This window comes from Staurois parvus, unplaced genomic scaffold (assembly GCF_062004578.1).
Source record: "Staurois parvus isolate SC_StPar_1 unplaced genomic scaffold, SC_StPar_1.0 ptg000750l, whole genome shotgun sequence".
NCBI classification, from domain to species: Eukaryota; Metazoa; Chordata; class Amphibia; order Anura; family Ranidae; genus Staurois; species Staurois parvus.
Window position 1 is genome coordinate 2,502,671 of NW_028318546.1, and position 13,182 is coordinate 2,515,852.

The 13,182-nt window shown below is 41.0% G+C and overlaps 1 protein-coding gene across 1 annotated transcript in view; it reads right to left on the reverse strand.

Annotated features, from left to right (window-relative positions):
* Positions 1-13,182, reverse strand: part of LOC149445024 (IgGFc-binding protein-like) — a 175,704-nt gene that overhangs the window by 148,047 nt on the left and 14,475 nt on the right. Inside the window, exons 6-8 of the mRNA XM_089654314.1 lie at positions 11,785-12,026; positions 9,765-10,048; positions 2,505-2,782 (exon numbers count right to left, since the gene is read on the reverse strand). Coding sequence (XP_089510440.1) covers positions 2,505-2,782; positions 9,765-10,048; positions 11,785-12,026 — 804 coding nt within the window. The remainder of the gene's footprint in view (positions 1-2,504; positions 2,783-9,764; positions 10,049-11,784; positions 12,027-13,182) is intronic.

Below are 13,182 nucleotides of genomic sequence, written 5' to 3' on the forward strand. Positions count from 1 at the left end.
GGCTATACCCGGCGAGAAAGGCACTCGACATACCCGGTGGGAAGTCTGGGTTCATTTTGATCTGAGTGAGTGGGCCAGGGGTGGAGGAGAAACCATTTTTCTGATTCATCTGATAATAACATGATAGAGTGGGACCTATAAGAAGGTGTTCCCTGAACTCAGATGGAATGTAGGCGTTTTTCAGCCAAGGGGCGGTTGCGAGTGGGATCCCTGAAAAGGCAGCTTCTAAGTTAACCCAAGGCTTACGGTTGCAATATGTAGACCAATCAACTATTCTTGCCAGGTGACAAGCCTTGTAGTAGAGGGAGATATCCGGTAGTCCAATACCTACGCTCTTCTTAGGCATTGTGCGTTGGTCAAAGCCAATTCTGGGGCGTTTGTTACCCTATAGAAATGAGGTGTTTTGTAACAGAAATGGTGTTTTGTAAGACTTAAAAAAGGAGTTGTGTAATTTGATTGGGATCTTTTGCAGTAGGCATAGTAGTCTAGGGAGTACGTTCATCTTAAGGATAGCAGCTCTACCAAACCAAGAGAAAAACGGTTTGTCCCATGTCTGAAGATCTTTGGTGATATTACGTAGAAGGGGTAAGAAGTTTTTGTATAGAGCTCTGTAAGATGAGTCGGCAATTGAATTCCTAAATAAGTGATGGCCCTGGATTGCCATACAAAGGGAAAATTTGTTTTCGCTTGTTTGATCGTATCCTGGGTCAGGGAAACATTTAGGGCCTGGGATTTAGTGAAGTTTATTTTAAAGTTGGCCAAGTACTGAAACAATTTGAAAACATGTAGGAGGTTAGGTAACGTAATATGTGGTTCTGTCAGAAAAAGCAAGATATCGTCAGCAAAGGCTGCTACCTTATGAACTTTGTTATTGATCAATATCCCTTTAATACTGTCAGTCTGTTTAATGCAGTTTAAAAAAGGTTCCAATGTGAGAATGAATAGGAGGGGGCATAATGGACAACCCTGTCTGGTCCCATTGCTGATCGAAAAAGCATCTGAAAGGAGGCCGTTGACTCTCACACTGGCCATTGGCATTGCATATAAAGACATAATAAAGGTCAAGAGTCGTGGAGGAAGCCCAAGACCCATCAGAACAGCCTCCATGTAGTCCCATGCCAATCTATTAAAGGCTTTCTCTGCATCTAGGGAGGGGAAGAAGCCAGATTTCTTCTTTTGCGTCAACCAATGATGTATATTTATGGCCCTGATCGTATTGTTTCTAGCCTCTCTACCAGGTATGAACCCCACCTGCTCAGTGGAAATAATGGGGTATATAATTCATCAATGTCCTTGATTTTTGTTTATTTTTTTTTTTTTTATCTATTTTAGTTTTTATTGTACTTCACCTTATTTTCATTTGTTAGCCTACTTTGCCTTATGCTGTTGATGTAATTTTAGCATACCATATATCTATTTACACATATATATTAATATGCAGTTTGTATAAGTAGCAATTGTATTCATGATAATATGTGTCATTTTAACGTTATTGTAATTCCCATCCTTGTTTGTAATGTCAAAACTATCCCCTAGGTGTCGCTTTGCCAGATACACCTATACCCTAAGTAACTTCACATGAAGTCTATAAAATTCAGTTTTTTTAGTTTGGTTGCTTTTTCCATCACTCCATTATTTGTTTTCCCACACTTACTTGCTATATGTAGAGGCTCTTATGACGGGGGCCTATGATCTGTAGAAGCAGCGCCTGTGCATGCTCCGAAACACGTTATCGCTCCCTTGACGCCATGCACAGTGTGTGTGTTCCACGCCTCTCCTGGAAGTACGACGGCTATCTTGCCTATCCATTCCACCACTCTAACTACCACTGGTCGGCTCAGTGTGCTCTCCTGGAACTACACAATTGATGAGCTTTTACCTTGCTGTAATCCTGTAAATGTTTTTAACCTTTTTGCTACTGAATAAACTGCTGCATACTGCACTTAGAAACGCCTTCTTTGGTGTTTATTGTTACTAGAGTCTGCTTTAACTCATGAAGAGATACTCCTTGTGTCGTTCCATATCACTAGGTCATCCCTTCCTTCATTTGATGCGCAAGATACTTTCTTCTTGGAGGTCACATTGATGCAGAGCGCCCTGTGAACACTATTAAAAATGAGTTCTGCTTATTTGCTGTGTTACTTTCATTTACGCACTGCCCTTTTCCTTAAAGTATATGTATAGCCCACACTTTTTTAAAGTTCTGAATAAAGTAGGAAATATATATATATTTGCTGTCTTTGTCCTGTTAGGGATTATTCTTTACACTTTCTGTCTCAGAAATGTAATAGGAAGTGACAGAAAATCTCACCAAAATGAGGGGAATTCCCCTCTTTGTCACTTGTACTCAAGATACTTGTCCCATTGGAAAACTTCTGCTTGTTACATCACTAAAAATTAGGATTTCCCCATACTTGATCATCAGTACCAACAGAGGTGTAAATCCCCCTTACAGAACACAAACTGCAATCAAAACTAAGCAGAGTGTTTAACTCTGTACTTACGGCAGAAAGAGTCATTCCTCCAAGGACTGATCGTTACTCCATGGGACTGGCAGGACTGTGCATAGGACTGAAGACTATCACACAAAGTTCTTGGATCCAGGTTTAGTTCACACAAGTCATAGACACAGTTGTTGAAATAAATCACTGGGTTTACAACACCATGGCAGTGTTTGAATGGACCCTCCTTATCAGTAATCATTCCACAAAAACTGTTGCTGGCAACGTTATTCTTTTCATCCTCAGTACAACTTGATTCATGTTCTGATCCAGGTGTACAACTACAAGAAATATTTAAGGTCAGTCAGTAGAAGAGTACATTTGGATAAATGAGGAATGTAATATTAAGTCTGATGCAGATGTCAGTGAATCATTTGTAACAGAAAAACTAAAGTTGTGAAGTGAAGAGAATGTTTTTTTCTAGCATGAAATATTGGCTGAATATAAGACACGTAAATACTGAGCCACTCAATTAACATTAAACATACAAAAAGTAATCCTTACTTTACTACTTTCAGGCCACCCGTCCCAATGTACTGCGGATGGGCAGCAGCTACAGGACCAGCGACGTACCCATATGTTATTGGTCTTCTGCCAACACAGGTGGGCGCTGCACCCAAGGCGTGCAAAACCCCCACCACCACCATGTCTTCTGTGTCCACCAGACACAGCAGAATGAGAATCCCAGTACTGTGAAGGGAAACAAAAATAAAGCGCACCAACCTTGCGCATTACCTCAGTAAAATGTGATTTTATTGAATTAAAAATATACTCACGAACAGAGAAGTATAACAAGCGTATAAGATGCTCAATGGAACTCTAGGAGTGTGAGATCAGAGCGAGTCTTATCATGAGGGAAGACTCTCAAAGTCAGGCTGACGTGTTTCGAACGGAGTCCCTTCTTCATCAGAGCTCTCAGAGTCTTCCCTCATGATAAAACTCGCGCTGGTCTCACACTCCTAGAGTTCTGTTGAGGATCTTATACGCTTGTTATACTTCTCTGTGAGTATATTTTTAATTCAATAAAATCACATTTTACTGAGGTAATGCGCAAGGTTGGTGCGCTTTCTTTTTGTTTCACTTCACACTACTGGCCGGGCTTCCCTAGCCTTGTTTAGAGCCGCACAACCTTTTATGAATTTGTGGCGAATTTCTACAAGTTCTGTTTCCATCCATCCACCCTTGCTCTGGATCATAGAGCGCAGGAGGTGTTGTTTTTGTTTCCACTGAAAATCACAGTAATCAGGACCCGGACATGATCTCAATGGCAACAAAGCTTTTATGAACCAATCTGATTCAATCTTCTGCATTGTTAGGTCTCATGTCTCTCATCTTTCTCTTGGCAATGCCCCATAGATTCTCTATGGGGTTCAGGTCCGGCGAGTTTGCTGGCCAATCAAGCACAGTAATCCCACGGTCATTGAACAAGGTTTTGGTGCTTTTGGCAGTGTGGGCAGGTGCCAAGTCCTGCTGGAAAATGAAGTCAGCATCCCCATAAAGCTCGTCTGCGGAAGGAAGCATGAAGTGCTCCAAAATCTCCTGGTAGATGGCTGCGTTGACCCTGGACTTAATGAAGCACAGAAGACCAACACCAGCAGATGACATGGTTCCCCAAATCAACACACACTGTGGAAACTTCACACTGGACTTCAAGCATCTTGCAGTGTGTGCCTCTCCATTCTTCCTCCATACTCTGAGTCCTTAGTTTCCAAATGAGATGCAAAAGTTGCTCTCATCAGAAAAGAGGACTTTGGATCACTGAGCAACAGAACAGGTCTGTTTTTCTTTAGTTCAGGTAAGACGCTTCTGACATTGTTTGTTGTTCAGGAGCGGCTTGACAAGAGGAATATGACATTTGAAGCCCATGTCCAGGATCCGTCTGTGTGTGGTGGCTCTTGATGCACTGACTCCAGCCTCAGTCCACTCCTTGTGAAAGTCCCCAACACTTTTGAATGGCCTTTTCCTGACAATCCTCTCCAAGCTGCCTCTCATCCCTGCTGCTTGTGCACCATTTTCTTCCACACTTTTCCCTTCCACATAACATTCTATTAATGTGCTTTGATACAGCACTTTGGGAACATCCAACTTCTTTTGTAATTACCTTTTGAGGCTTTCCCTCCTTATGGAGGGTGTCAATGATGGTTTTCTGCACAACTCTCTCAGGTCAGCAGTCTTTCCCATGATTGTGATTCCTACTGAACCAGACTGAGAGACCATTTAAAGGCTTAGGAACCCTTTGCAGGTGTTATGGCTTAATTAGCTGATTAGAGTGGGACACTTTGAGCCTAGAATATTGCACCTTTTCACAATATTCTAATTTTCTGAGATTGTGGATTTGGGGTTTTCATGAGCTGTAAGCCATAATCATCACAATTATGACAAATCACGGCTTGAACTATCTTGCTTTGCATGTAATGAGTCTATCTCATATATTAGTTTCATCTTTTAAGTTGCATTACTGAAATAAATGAACTTTTGCACAATATTTAAATTTTTTTAGTTTTACCTGTACTTGTACGTTGCTGGACTTTGAGTGGTTATACCAGGATGATGCCTGCTGCTGTAGGCATCATCCTGGTATCATTTTTTTTTTAGCAGGCAATCATCTTTCATGTAAAAACAATCCTAGCCACTAATTAACCGCTAGATCCCTTTTACAAGCAGCGGCTAGGGACTCTCTCACTCTTTCTGCCGCCTTCCAAGGTTTTCTTGTGCTCTCCCGTCCCACCAGGGAACCCAGAAATGCAGCCAGCAGTTCTGCTGGATGAAAATAGAGCTGATCAGAGACTGGAATGCCTCCAAACATCACTATGGTCTAATAGATCGGAAGCTACAAGCATTTCATCATTTCCAATTCGCCAGATATAAACAGCGCCATTTTAAAATTGAGAAAGCATCTGATCACACTGATCTTGGTGTAATCAGATGCTTTAAGGGCAGTGGAGATATCTATAGTCTAATAGACCCCAGATTAATCAGAAAAGAGTACTTGTCACTGCCTATTACTATCACATGGGATATTTACAGTGAAAAATGAAAGGGACAGTATAAAATAATTTTAAAGAAATAATAAAAAAAAAATCACCCCCATCCCTGTGCTCATACGCAAAGGCTAACGCAAGCGGCGGTGCCATAGTGGTATGTAAACAGAGATTGCACCATGCATGTGAGGTATCACCATGAATGTCAGATCAAGGGCAGTAATTCAAACACTAGACCTCCTGTGTAAATCTAAAGTGGTTACCTGTAAAGGCTTTTAAAGGGTTGCCTATGGATATTACAAATTTACGTAATTTGTCGCTGTTGCATGGGCGTGTACAATTTTAAAGCACGTAATGTTTGCTATCCATTTACTCAGTGTAACATCACATTTTATATTTTATCAAACAAGGATAATGATAGCAAAAAAAAAAGTGTCAAAAAAGGCTTAGTCTTCAAATGGTTAGAACAGTGGGTGATGTGGTGCATAAGCTCTAATGTTGGCCCTGAAATGCCAGAATAGTAGAAGCACACCCCCCCCCATGACCCCTTTTTGGAAAGTAACAAACAAGAGATCCCTGTGCTCAAATCCATACAGCTAGTGCATGCATTTATCCATCAGGTGCTAAAGGGGTGTAACCACATTAACTCTAGAAATTCTGAAGGACCCTCTGCACACTGGTATATACCCTTTCAAGCAAACTATGCAACAAATAGGGATATTTGGTTCACACATATTGCAATACATGTTTAAGCTGGCCAACTGCGTCAAAGTAATCCCTCTATGGCCAGTCCTACTCTGCCCTGCCTACGCAAGTGCTACTGTGGACACAATGCTAGCATAGGGGAAAAGACACAATGGGGAGAGCTACAAGGTTCAGGTCTGGCTACTGACCCAACAATACAACAAACAAGAGATCCCTGTGCTCAAATCCATACAGCTAGTGCATGCATTTATCCATCAGGTGCTAAAGGGGTGTAACCACATTAACTCTAGAAATTCTGAAGGACCCTCTGCACACTGGTATATACCCTTTCAAGCAAACTATGCAACAAATAGGGATATTTGGTTCACACATATTGCAATACATGTTTAAGCTGGCCAACTGCGTCAAAGTAATCCCTCTATGGCCAGTCCTACTCTGCCCTGCCTACGCAAGTGCTACTGTGGACACAATGCTAGCATAGGGGAAAAGACACAATGGGGAGAGCTACAAGGTTCAGGTCTGGCTACTGACCCAACAATACAACAAACAAGAGATCCCTGTGTCCAGGCATTGTGTCCACAGTAGCACTTGCGTAGGCAGGGCAGAGTAGGACTGGCCATAGAGGGATTACTTTGACGCAGTTGGCCAGCTTAAACATGTATTGCAATATGTGTGAACCAAATATCCCTATTTGTTGCATAGTTTGCTTGAAAGGGTATATACCAGTGTGCAGAGGGTCCTTCAGAACTTTTTGGAAAGTAGACACTCCATGGTATTTGCTAAGAAGCATGGTGAGTATTTTGCAAATCTCATGTTGCCACAAATTTTTGGAAAACAAAGAAAGAAAACAAAAATTAATTTTTATTTTCTTTTATTTGTTCACAAAACCCTGTGACAAAAATTATATCCTCAAAATACTCACCATGCCTCTTATCAAATTTCTCGGGGTGTCTACTTTCCAAAAAGGGGTCTTTTGGGGAGGGTGTTTGTAGTATCCTGGCATTTTAGAGCCTAAGAAACTGTGATAGGTAGCGAGGAAGTGATATGATGCAATATGCCCTTTGAAAGCCTGGAGGTGGTCATTGGATTTTGGATGTAGCTAGGCTGCCAAAAAGTCTCTCACGTGGTATCCACATACTCAGGAGACATAGAGGAATGTATTTTGGGGTGTTATTCCACATTTTTCCATGTCATGCATGAGCAAAATATCATTTAACTGACAACTCTGTCAAAAAAAAAAAAAATTTGTAATTTTCCAAACATTTGTGGCAAAAATAAAACGTTCCATGGACTCAACAAGCCTCTCATCAAATTAGTTTTTTTTTTCAAAATGTATGGACTTTTTCGCTTGTATCACAAAAAATAAAAAGCCCATTGGTGATCAAATACCACCAAAAGAAAGCTCTATTTGTGTAAAAAAAAAGGACATAAATTGCATCTGGGTACAGCATTGCATGACCACGCAATTACCAGTTGAAATAGTGCAGTGCTGAATAGCAAAAAATGCCTTGGTCATTAGGGGCGGTAAATCTTCTTGAGGGCAAGTGATTAAGTAGATTACAGTTAACAACATGAAGAAGAGCTTTGTCCATATGGGGAAAAGCTAAAGGTTCACTTACCTTCAATCCCCTCCCCCAAAACTGCTTAGATTTACCTTCCCTCTAATCCCCTGTAACTCTAATCACCTACTGGAGTGAAATATAAAGGAGACTGAATAATTAGTTTGTACATGTACAGTCATGGCCGAAATTGTTGGCACCCTTGATATTTCTCCAGGAAATCATGTATTTCTCACGAAACGTATTGCATTAACACATGTTTTGCTATACACATGTTTATTCCCTTTGTGTGTATTGGGACAAAACAAAAAAAGGGAGGAAAGAAAGCAAATTCGACATAATGTCACACAAACCTCCAAAAATGGGCTGGACAAAAGTATTGGCACCCTTTCACAACTGCGGATAAATAAGAATGTTACAAGCATGTGATGCTCCTGTAAACTCACCTGGGGCAAGTAACAGGTGTGGGCAATATAGAAATCACACCTGAAAGCAGATAAAAAGGAGAGACGTTCACTTAACCTTTGCATTGTGTGTCTGTCTGTGCCACACTAAGCATGGACAACAGAAAGAGGAGACGAGAACTGTCTGAGGACCTGAGAACCAAAATTGTGGCAAAATATCAACAATCTCAAGGTTACAAGTCCATCTCCAGAGAACTAGATTTGCCTTTGTCCACAGTGCGCAACATTATCAAGAAGTTTGCAACCCATGGCACTGTAGCTAATCTCCCTGGTCGTGGACGGATGAGGAAAATTGATGAAAGATTGCAACGCAGAATAGTCCGGATGGTGGATAAGCAGCCCCAAACATGTTCCAAAGACATTCAAGCTGTCCTGCAGGCTCAGGGAGCATCAGTGTCAGCGCGAACTATCCGTCGACATTTAAATGAAATGAAACGCTATGGCAGGAGACCCAGGAGGACCCCACTGCTGACACAGAGACATAAAAAAGCAAGACTACAGTTTGCCAAAATGTACTTGAGTAAGCCAAAAGCCTTCTGGGAAAACGTCTTGTGGACAGATGAGACCAAGATAGAGCTTTTCGGTAAAGCACATCATTCTACTGTTTACCGAAAACGGAATGAGGCCTACAAAGAACAAAACACAGTACCTACGGTAAAATATGGTGGAGGTTCAATGATGTTTTGGGGTTGTTTTGCTGCCTCTGGCACTGGGTGCCTTGACTGTGTGCAAGGCATCATGAAATCTGAGGATTACCAAAGGATTTTGGGTCGCACTGTAGGGCCCAGTGTCAGAAAGCTGGGTTTGCGTCCAAGATCCTGGGTCTTCCAGCAGGACAATGACCCCAAACATACGTCAAAAAGCACTCAGAAATGGATGGCAAAGAAGCGCTGGAGAGTTCTGAAGTGGCCAGCAATGAGCCCAGATCTAAATCCCATTGAACACCTGTGGAGAGATCTTAAAATTGCTGTTGGGAAAAGGTGTCCTTCCAATAAGAGAGACCTGGAGCTGTTTGCAAAGGAAGAGTGGTCCAAAATTCCGGGTGAGAGGTGTCAGAAGCTTATTGATGGTTATAGGAAGCGACTGATTTCAGTTATGTTTTCCAAAGGGTGTGCAACCAAATATTAAGTTAAGGGTGCCAATACTTTTGTCCAGCCCATTTTTGGGGTTTTGTGTGACATTATGTCATATTTGCTTTTCTGCCTCTGTTTTATATTTGTTCCAATACATACAAAGGGAATAAACATGTGTATAGCAAAACATGTGTTAATGCAATACCTTTTTTGTGTGAAATACTTGATTTTCAGGAAAAATATCAAGGGTGCCAACAATTTCGGCCATGACTGTATACTCAGCTTAAGGGTTATGGTCTTCTCAACTGTAAATTGTCCTTGCTCTATTTCTATTGGATTGGAGTTTGCCATCATTGGATAATTTAAGTGACAGTCATCTCTGCTTGATATTTTGTTGGCAACATCTAAGACCCTTTACCTTAAAGTAATGGATTAATGTGGATTTACCATTATGAATTTAGGAAAATTGACTTGTGATTACCTTGTGTCATTGTCCACCTGCCAGCTGTTACCAAGACTGTTAGAGTCTGGCTCTAATTCTCCATCTGGGTTTAAGAAGTCATCAGTTTGGTTTCCATTGAAATTTCCACAGATTCCACATACTTTATTGGCATATTCCCCAGGAATATTCACCACAGCTCTATGGTTTCCATCAAACCGCACATTTACACCAAAAGCTGTTGTCACCAGTACATCGTGTCCACTAAGGTAGATGATAATGTTTGGATGTAGAGCTACTGGTAAGGTTACTGCAATTTTGTTCACCTGGATTCATAATTACAGTTGTGTCCAAAATTATTCAACCCCCACTGAAATTGAGTGTTTTGGCCAGTTTGACATTGCTTTTGATCATTCAGTCATCTTGCTTACATTTACATTAAAGAGGCACTTGTAGGTCAGACAAATATAACATAACAGTTATAATGAAATAACCACAAATGTCTTTTCTGTGCTCACAGCATTATCAGTTTTATTCAACCCCCAAGTGACATTCAATCTTAGTACTTAGTACAGCATCCTTTTACAGTTATAACAGCTTTTAAACGTGAAGCATAGCTTGACACAAGTGTCTTGCAGCGATCTACGGGTATCTTCGCCCATTCTTCATGGGCAAAGGCCTCCAGTTCAGTCACATTCTTAGGCTTGCGCACTGCAACTGCTTTCTTTAAGTCCCACCAGAGGTTCTCAATCGGATTTAAGTCTGGTGACTGCGATGGCCACTCCAAAATGTTCCAGCCTTTCCTCTGCAACCATGCTCTAGTGGACTTGGAGGTATGCTTGGGATCATTGTCCTGTTGAAAGGTCCAACGTCTCCCAAGCCTCAGGTGTGTGACGGACTGCATCACGTTTCCATCCAATATCTCCTGGTACTGAAGAGAATTCATGGTACCTTGCACACGCTGAAGCTTCCCTGTACCTGCAGAAGCAAAACAGCCCCAAAGCATGATTGACCCTCCACCATGCTTCACAGTAGGCAAGGTGTTCTTTTCATCATAGGCCTTGTTCTTCCTCCTCCAAACATAGCGTTGATCCATGGGCCCAAACAGTTCTAATTTTGTTTCATCAGTCCACAGAACACTATCCCACAACTTTTGTGGTTTGTCCACATGGCTTTTGGCATACTGCAGTCGACTCTTCTTATTCTTTGGAGACAGCAAGGGGGTACGCCTGGGAGTTCTGGCACGGAGGCCTTCATTACGCAGTGTGCGTCTTATTGTCTGGGCTGAAACTTCTGTACCCACATCTGACAAATCTTTTCTCAGTTCCTCAGCAGTCACACGGGGACTTCTCTCCACTCTACGCTTCAGGTAGCGCACAGCAGTCGAAGTCAGCATCTTCTTTCTGCCACGACCAGGTAGCGTTTCAACAGTGCCCTTTGCCTTGAATTTGCGAATGATGCTTCCTAAGGTGTCTCTTGGTATGTTTAACATCTTTGCAATCTTCTTATAGCCATTGCCCTTCCTGTGAAGAGAAATCACCTCTTCTCTTGTCTTCCTGGACCATTCTCTTGCCTTCACCATGTTTGTAACCACACCAGTAAATGTCTAGAAGGAGCTGAGTATCACAGTCATTTTAAAGCTGCCTAATTGGTGCTTATTATGCTTGATTGCTGCTCGGTGACATCCACAGGTGTTTTCAATACCTGATGGAAAGCACCTGTATGAACCTCTGTTCTTCAGAGTGGTAGTCTTTAAGGGGTTGAATAATTGTGGCAATGAAGAAACCACATAAGAACCATTTACTACTGTATTACATAAACAATTGATGTCATTTTAGTTGCATTTGGGTAGTTACAACGTCCTTGTAGGATTTGATTCTGAATACAATTCCAAATGTACACTATAGTCCCTAAACCCCTTTACAGCATTGGGGGTTGAATAATTTTGGACACAACTGTATATAATAGAAGACATTTAGGATAGGAAGATAAACAAGATCAATGATAAAAAAGTTACGGTAGGATAAAAATATATACTTTTTCTTTTTCATTTTACACTCACTTTGACGTTTCTGTTCCTCTCCAGTGTAATCCTGTATCCATTAGTATCAATGTTGACATAACTTATATAAGACACCCTAGTATTGCCTCCTCTGTGCTCATTGGCTGCTTCGACATTGAATTCTGCCAGGTGTCCATCAACTTCACAGAGTTTAGATAATGTATAGGTGCAAGTGCCCATAAAATGATGCACCTGATTGTCAAAGGTGTAGTAATGAGGATCTCCACTAATCTCACAGGATCCTGGGGGGAGGGTAGATGATCATCGTAAGATTAAAACCTCCAATATTATCAAAAAAATAATATAATCTCTTCTCAAAAGATGTATTGTGGATATATGAAATCCTTAAAAACTGTAAGGAGTCTACTGTTATTAGTCAAAAAGACCAAATTAGTGAGATAAATGGCAAGAAGCAAAACCTGAGCGTTATTAAGGCTGTCCCTGTACAGAAAACTACAAATGCAATACAAAAATAGATTGTTACTTTTTTCCAAAAACAAATAAATGCATAAAAAAGAAAGAAAAACAAACCTTAAACTGTAAAGGAGAAAAGGGGAAGACCATTTATCTGAAATAATTTTAGTTTAAGTTAGCTTCACAAAACTTTGTATGCAGGTTTTATGAATAGATCATTTACAATAGTGTTCTTTTTTACTCTAACAGTTCGGAATGTTCTATTAAACAAGAGTCTCGATATCCAAGTTTTTCAAATATCCATCAATAATACATCCATTAGTTTTCAAAGCATACCATTCGATAATTAATTACTACTTTATTTGTTGAATATACATTTTTTTAAAACCTTATAAATCAGAAATATCATTAGGTAGATTTTGAAATATAAACAACACTTTTGAAAGTATCATTGGTGTTGATTAGAGATGAGTGAATCGAACATGACGAAGTGGAATTCGTTCCGAAGATTTGGAAAAATTCTATTCGCGACGAATCCGAAGATTAGCAAACTTCGGATGCACGAATCGAATTTTCCCAAAAATGGCGGCGACATGTGTGGCGACGGAGAAAATGGACAGAGAAGATGGGGCGGGGATCTCTGGGAAGGCGCGCAGACAAGGCGCGCTGACCCATAATGCATTCATGACATGTGATCGCATTAGCCAATCAGCAGCCAGCCAGCACTGTGTAATGGTGGAGCTATAAATCGCGGCCATCTTAGAATTCTCCATTAGCCTCCGGTCATTCAAGAGAGACAGACCTGTGTGTATTAAGGGACAGAGTTAGGGCCACAGAGACTTTAGGGCCACAGAATCGTTACTCAGGGACACAGAATCGTTACTCAGGGACACAGAATCGTTACTCAGGGACACAGAATCGTTACTTAGGGCCACAGCTATCAAAGAATCGAAAATTTAAAGTGACATACACCCTTTTTTTTTT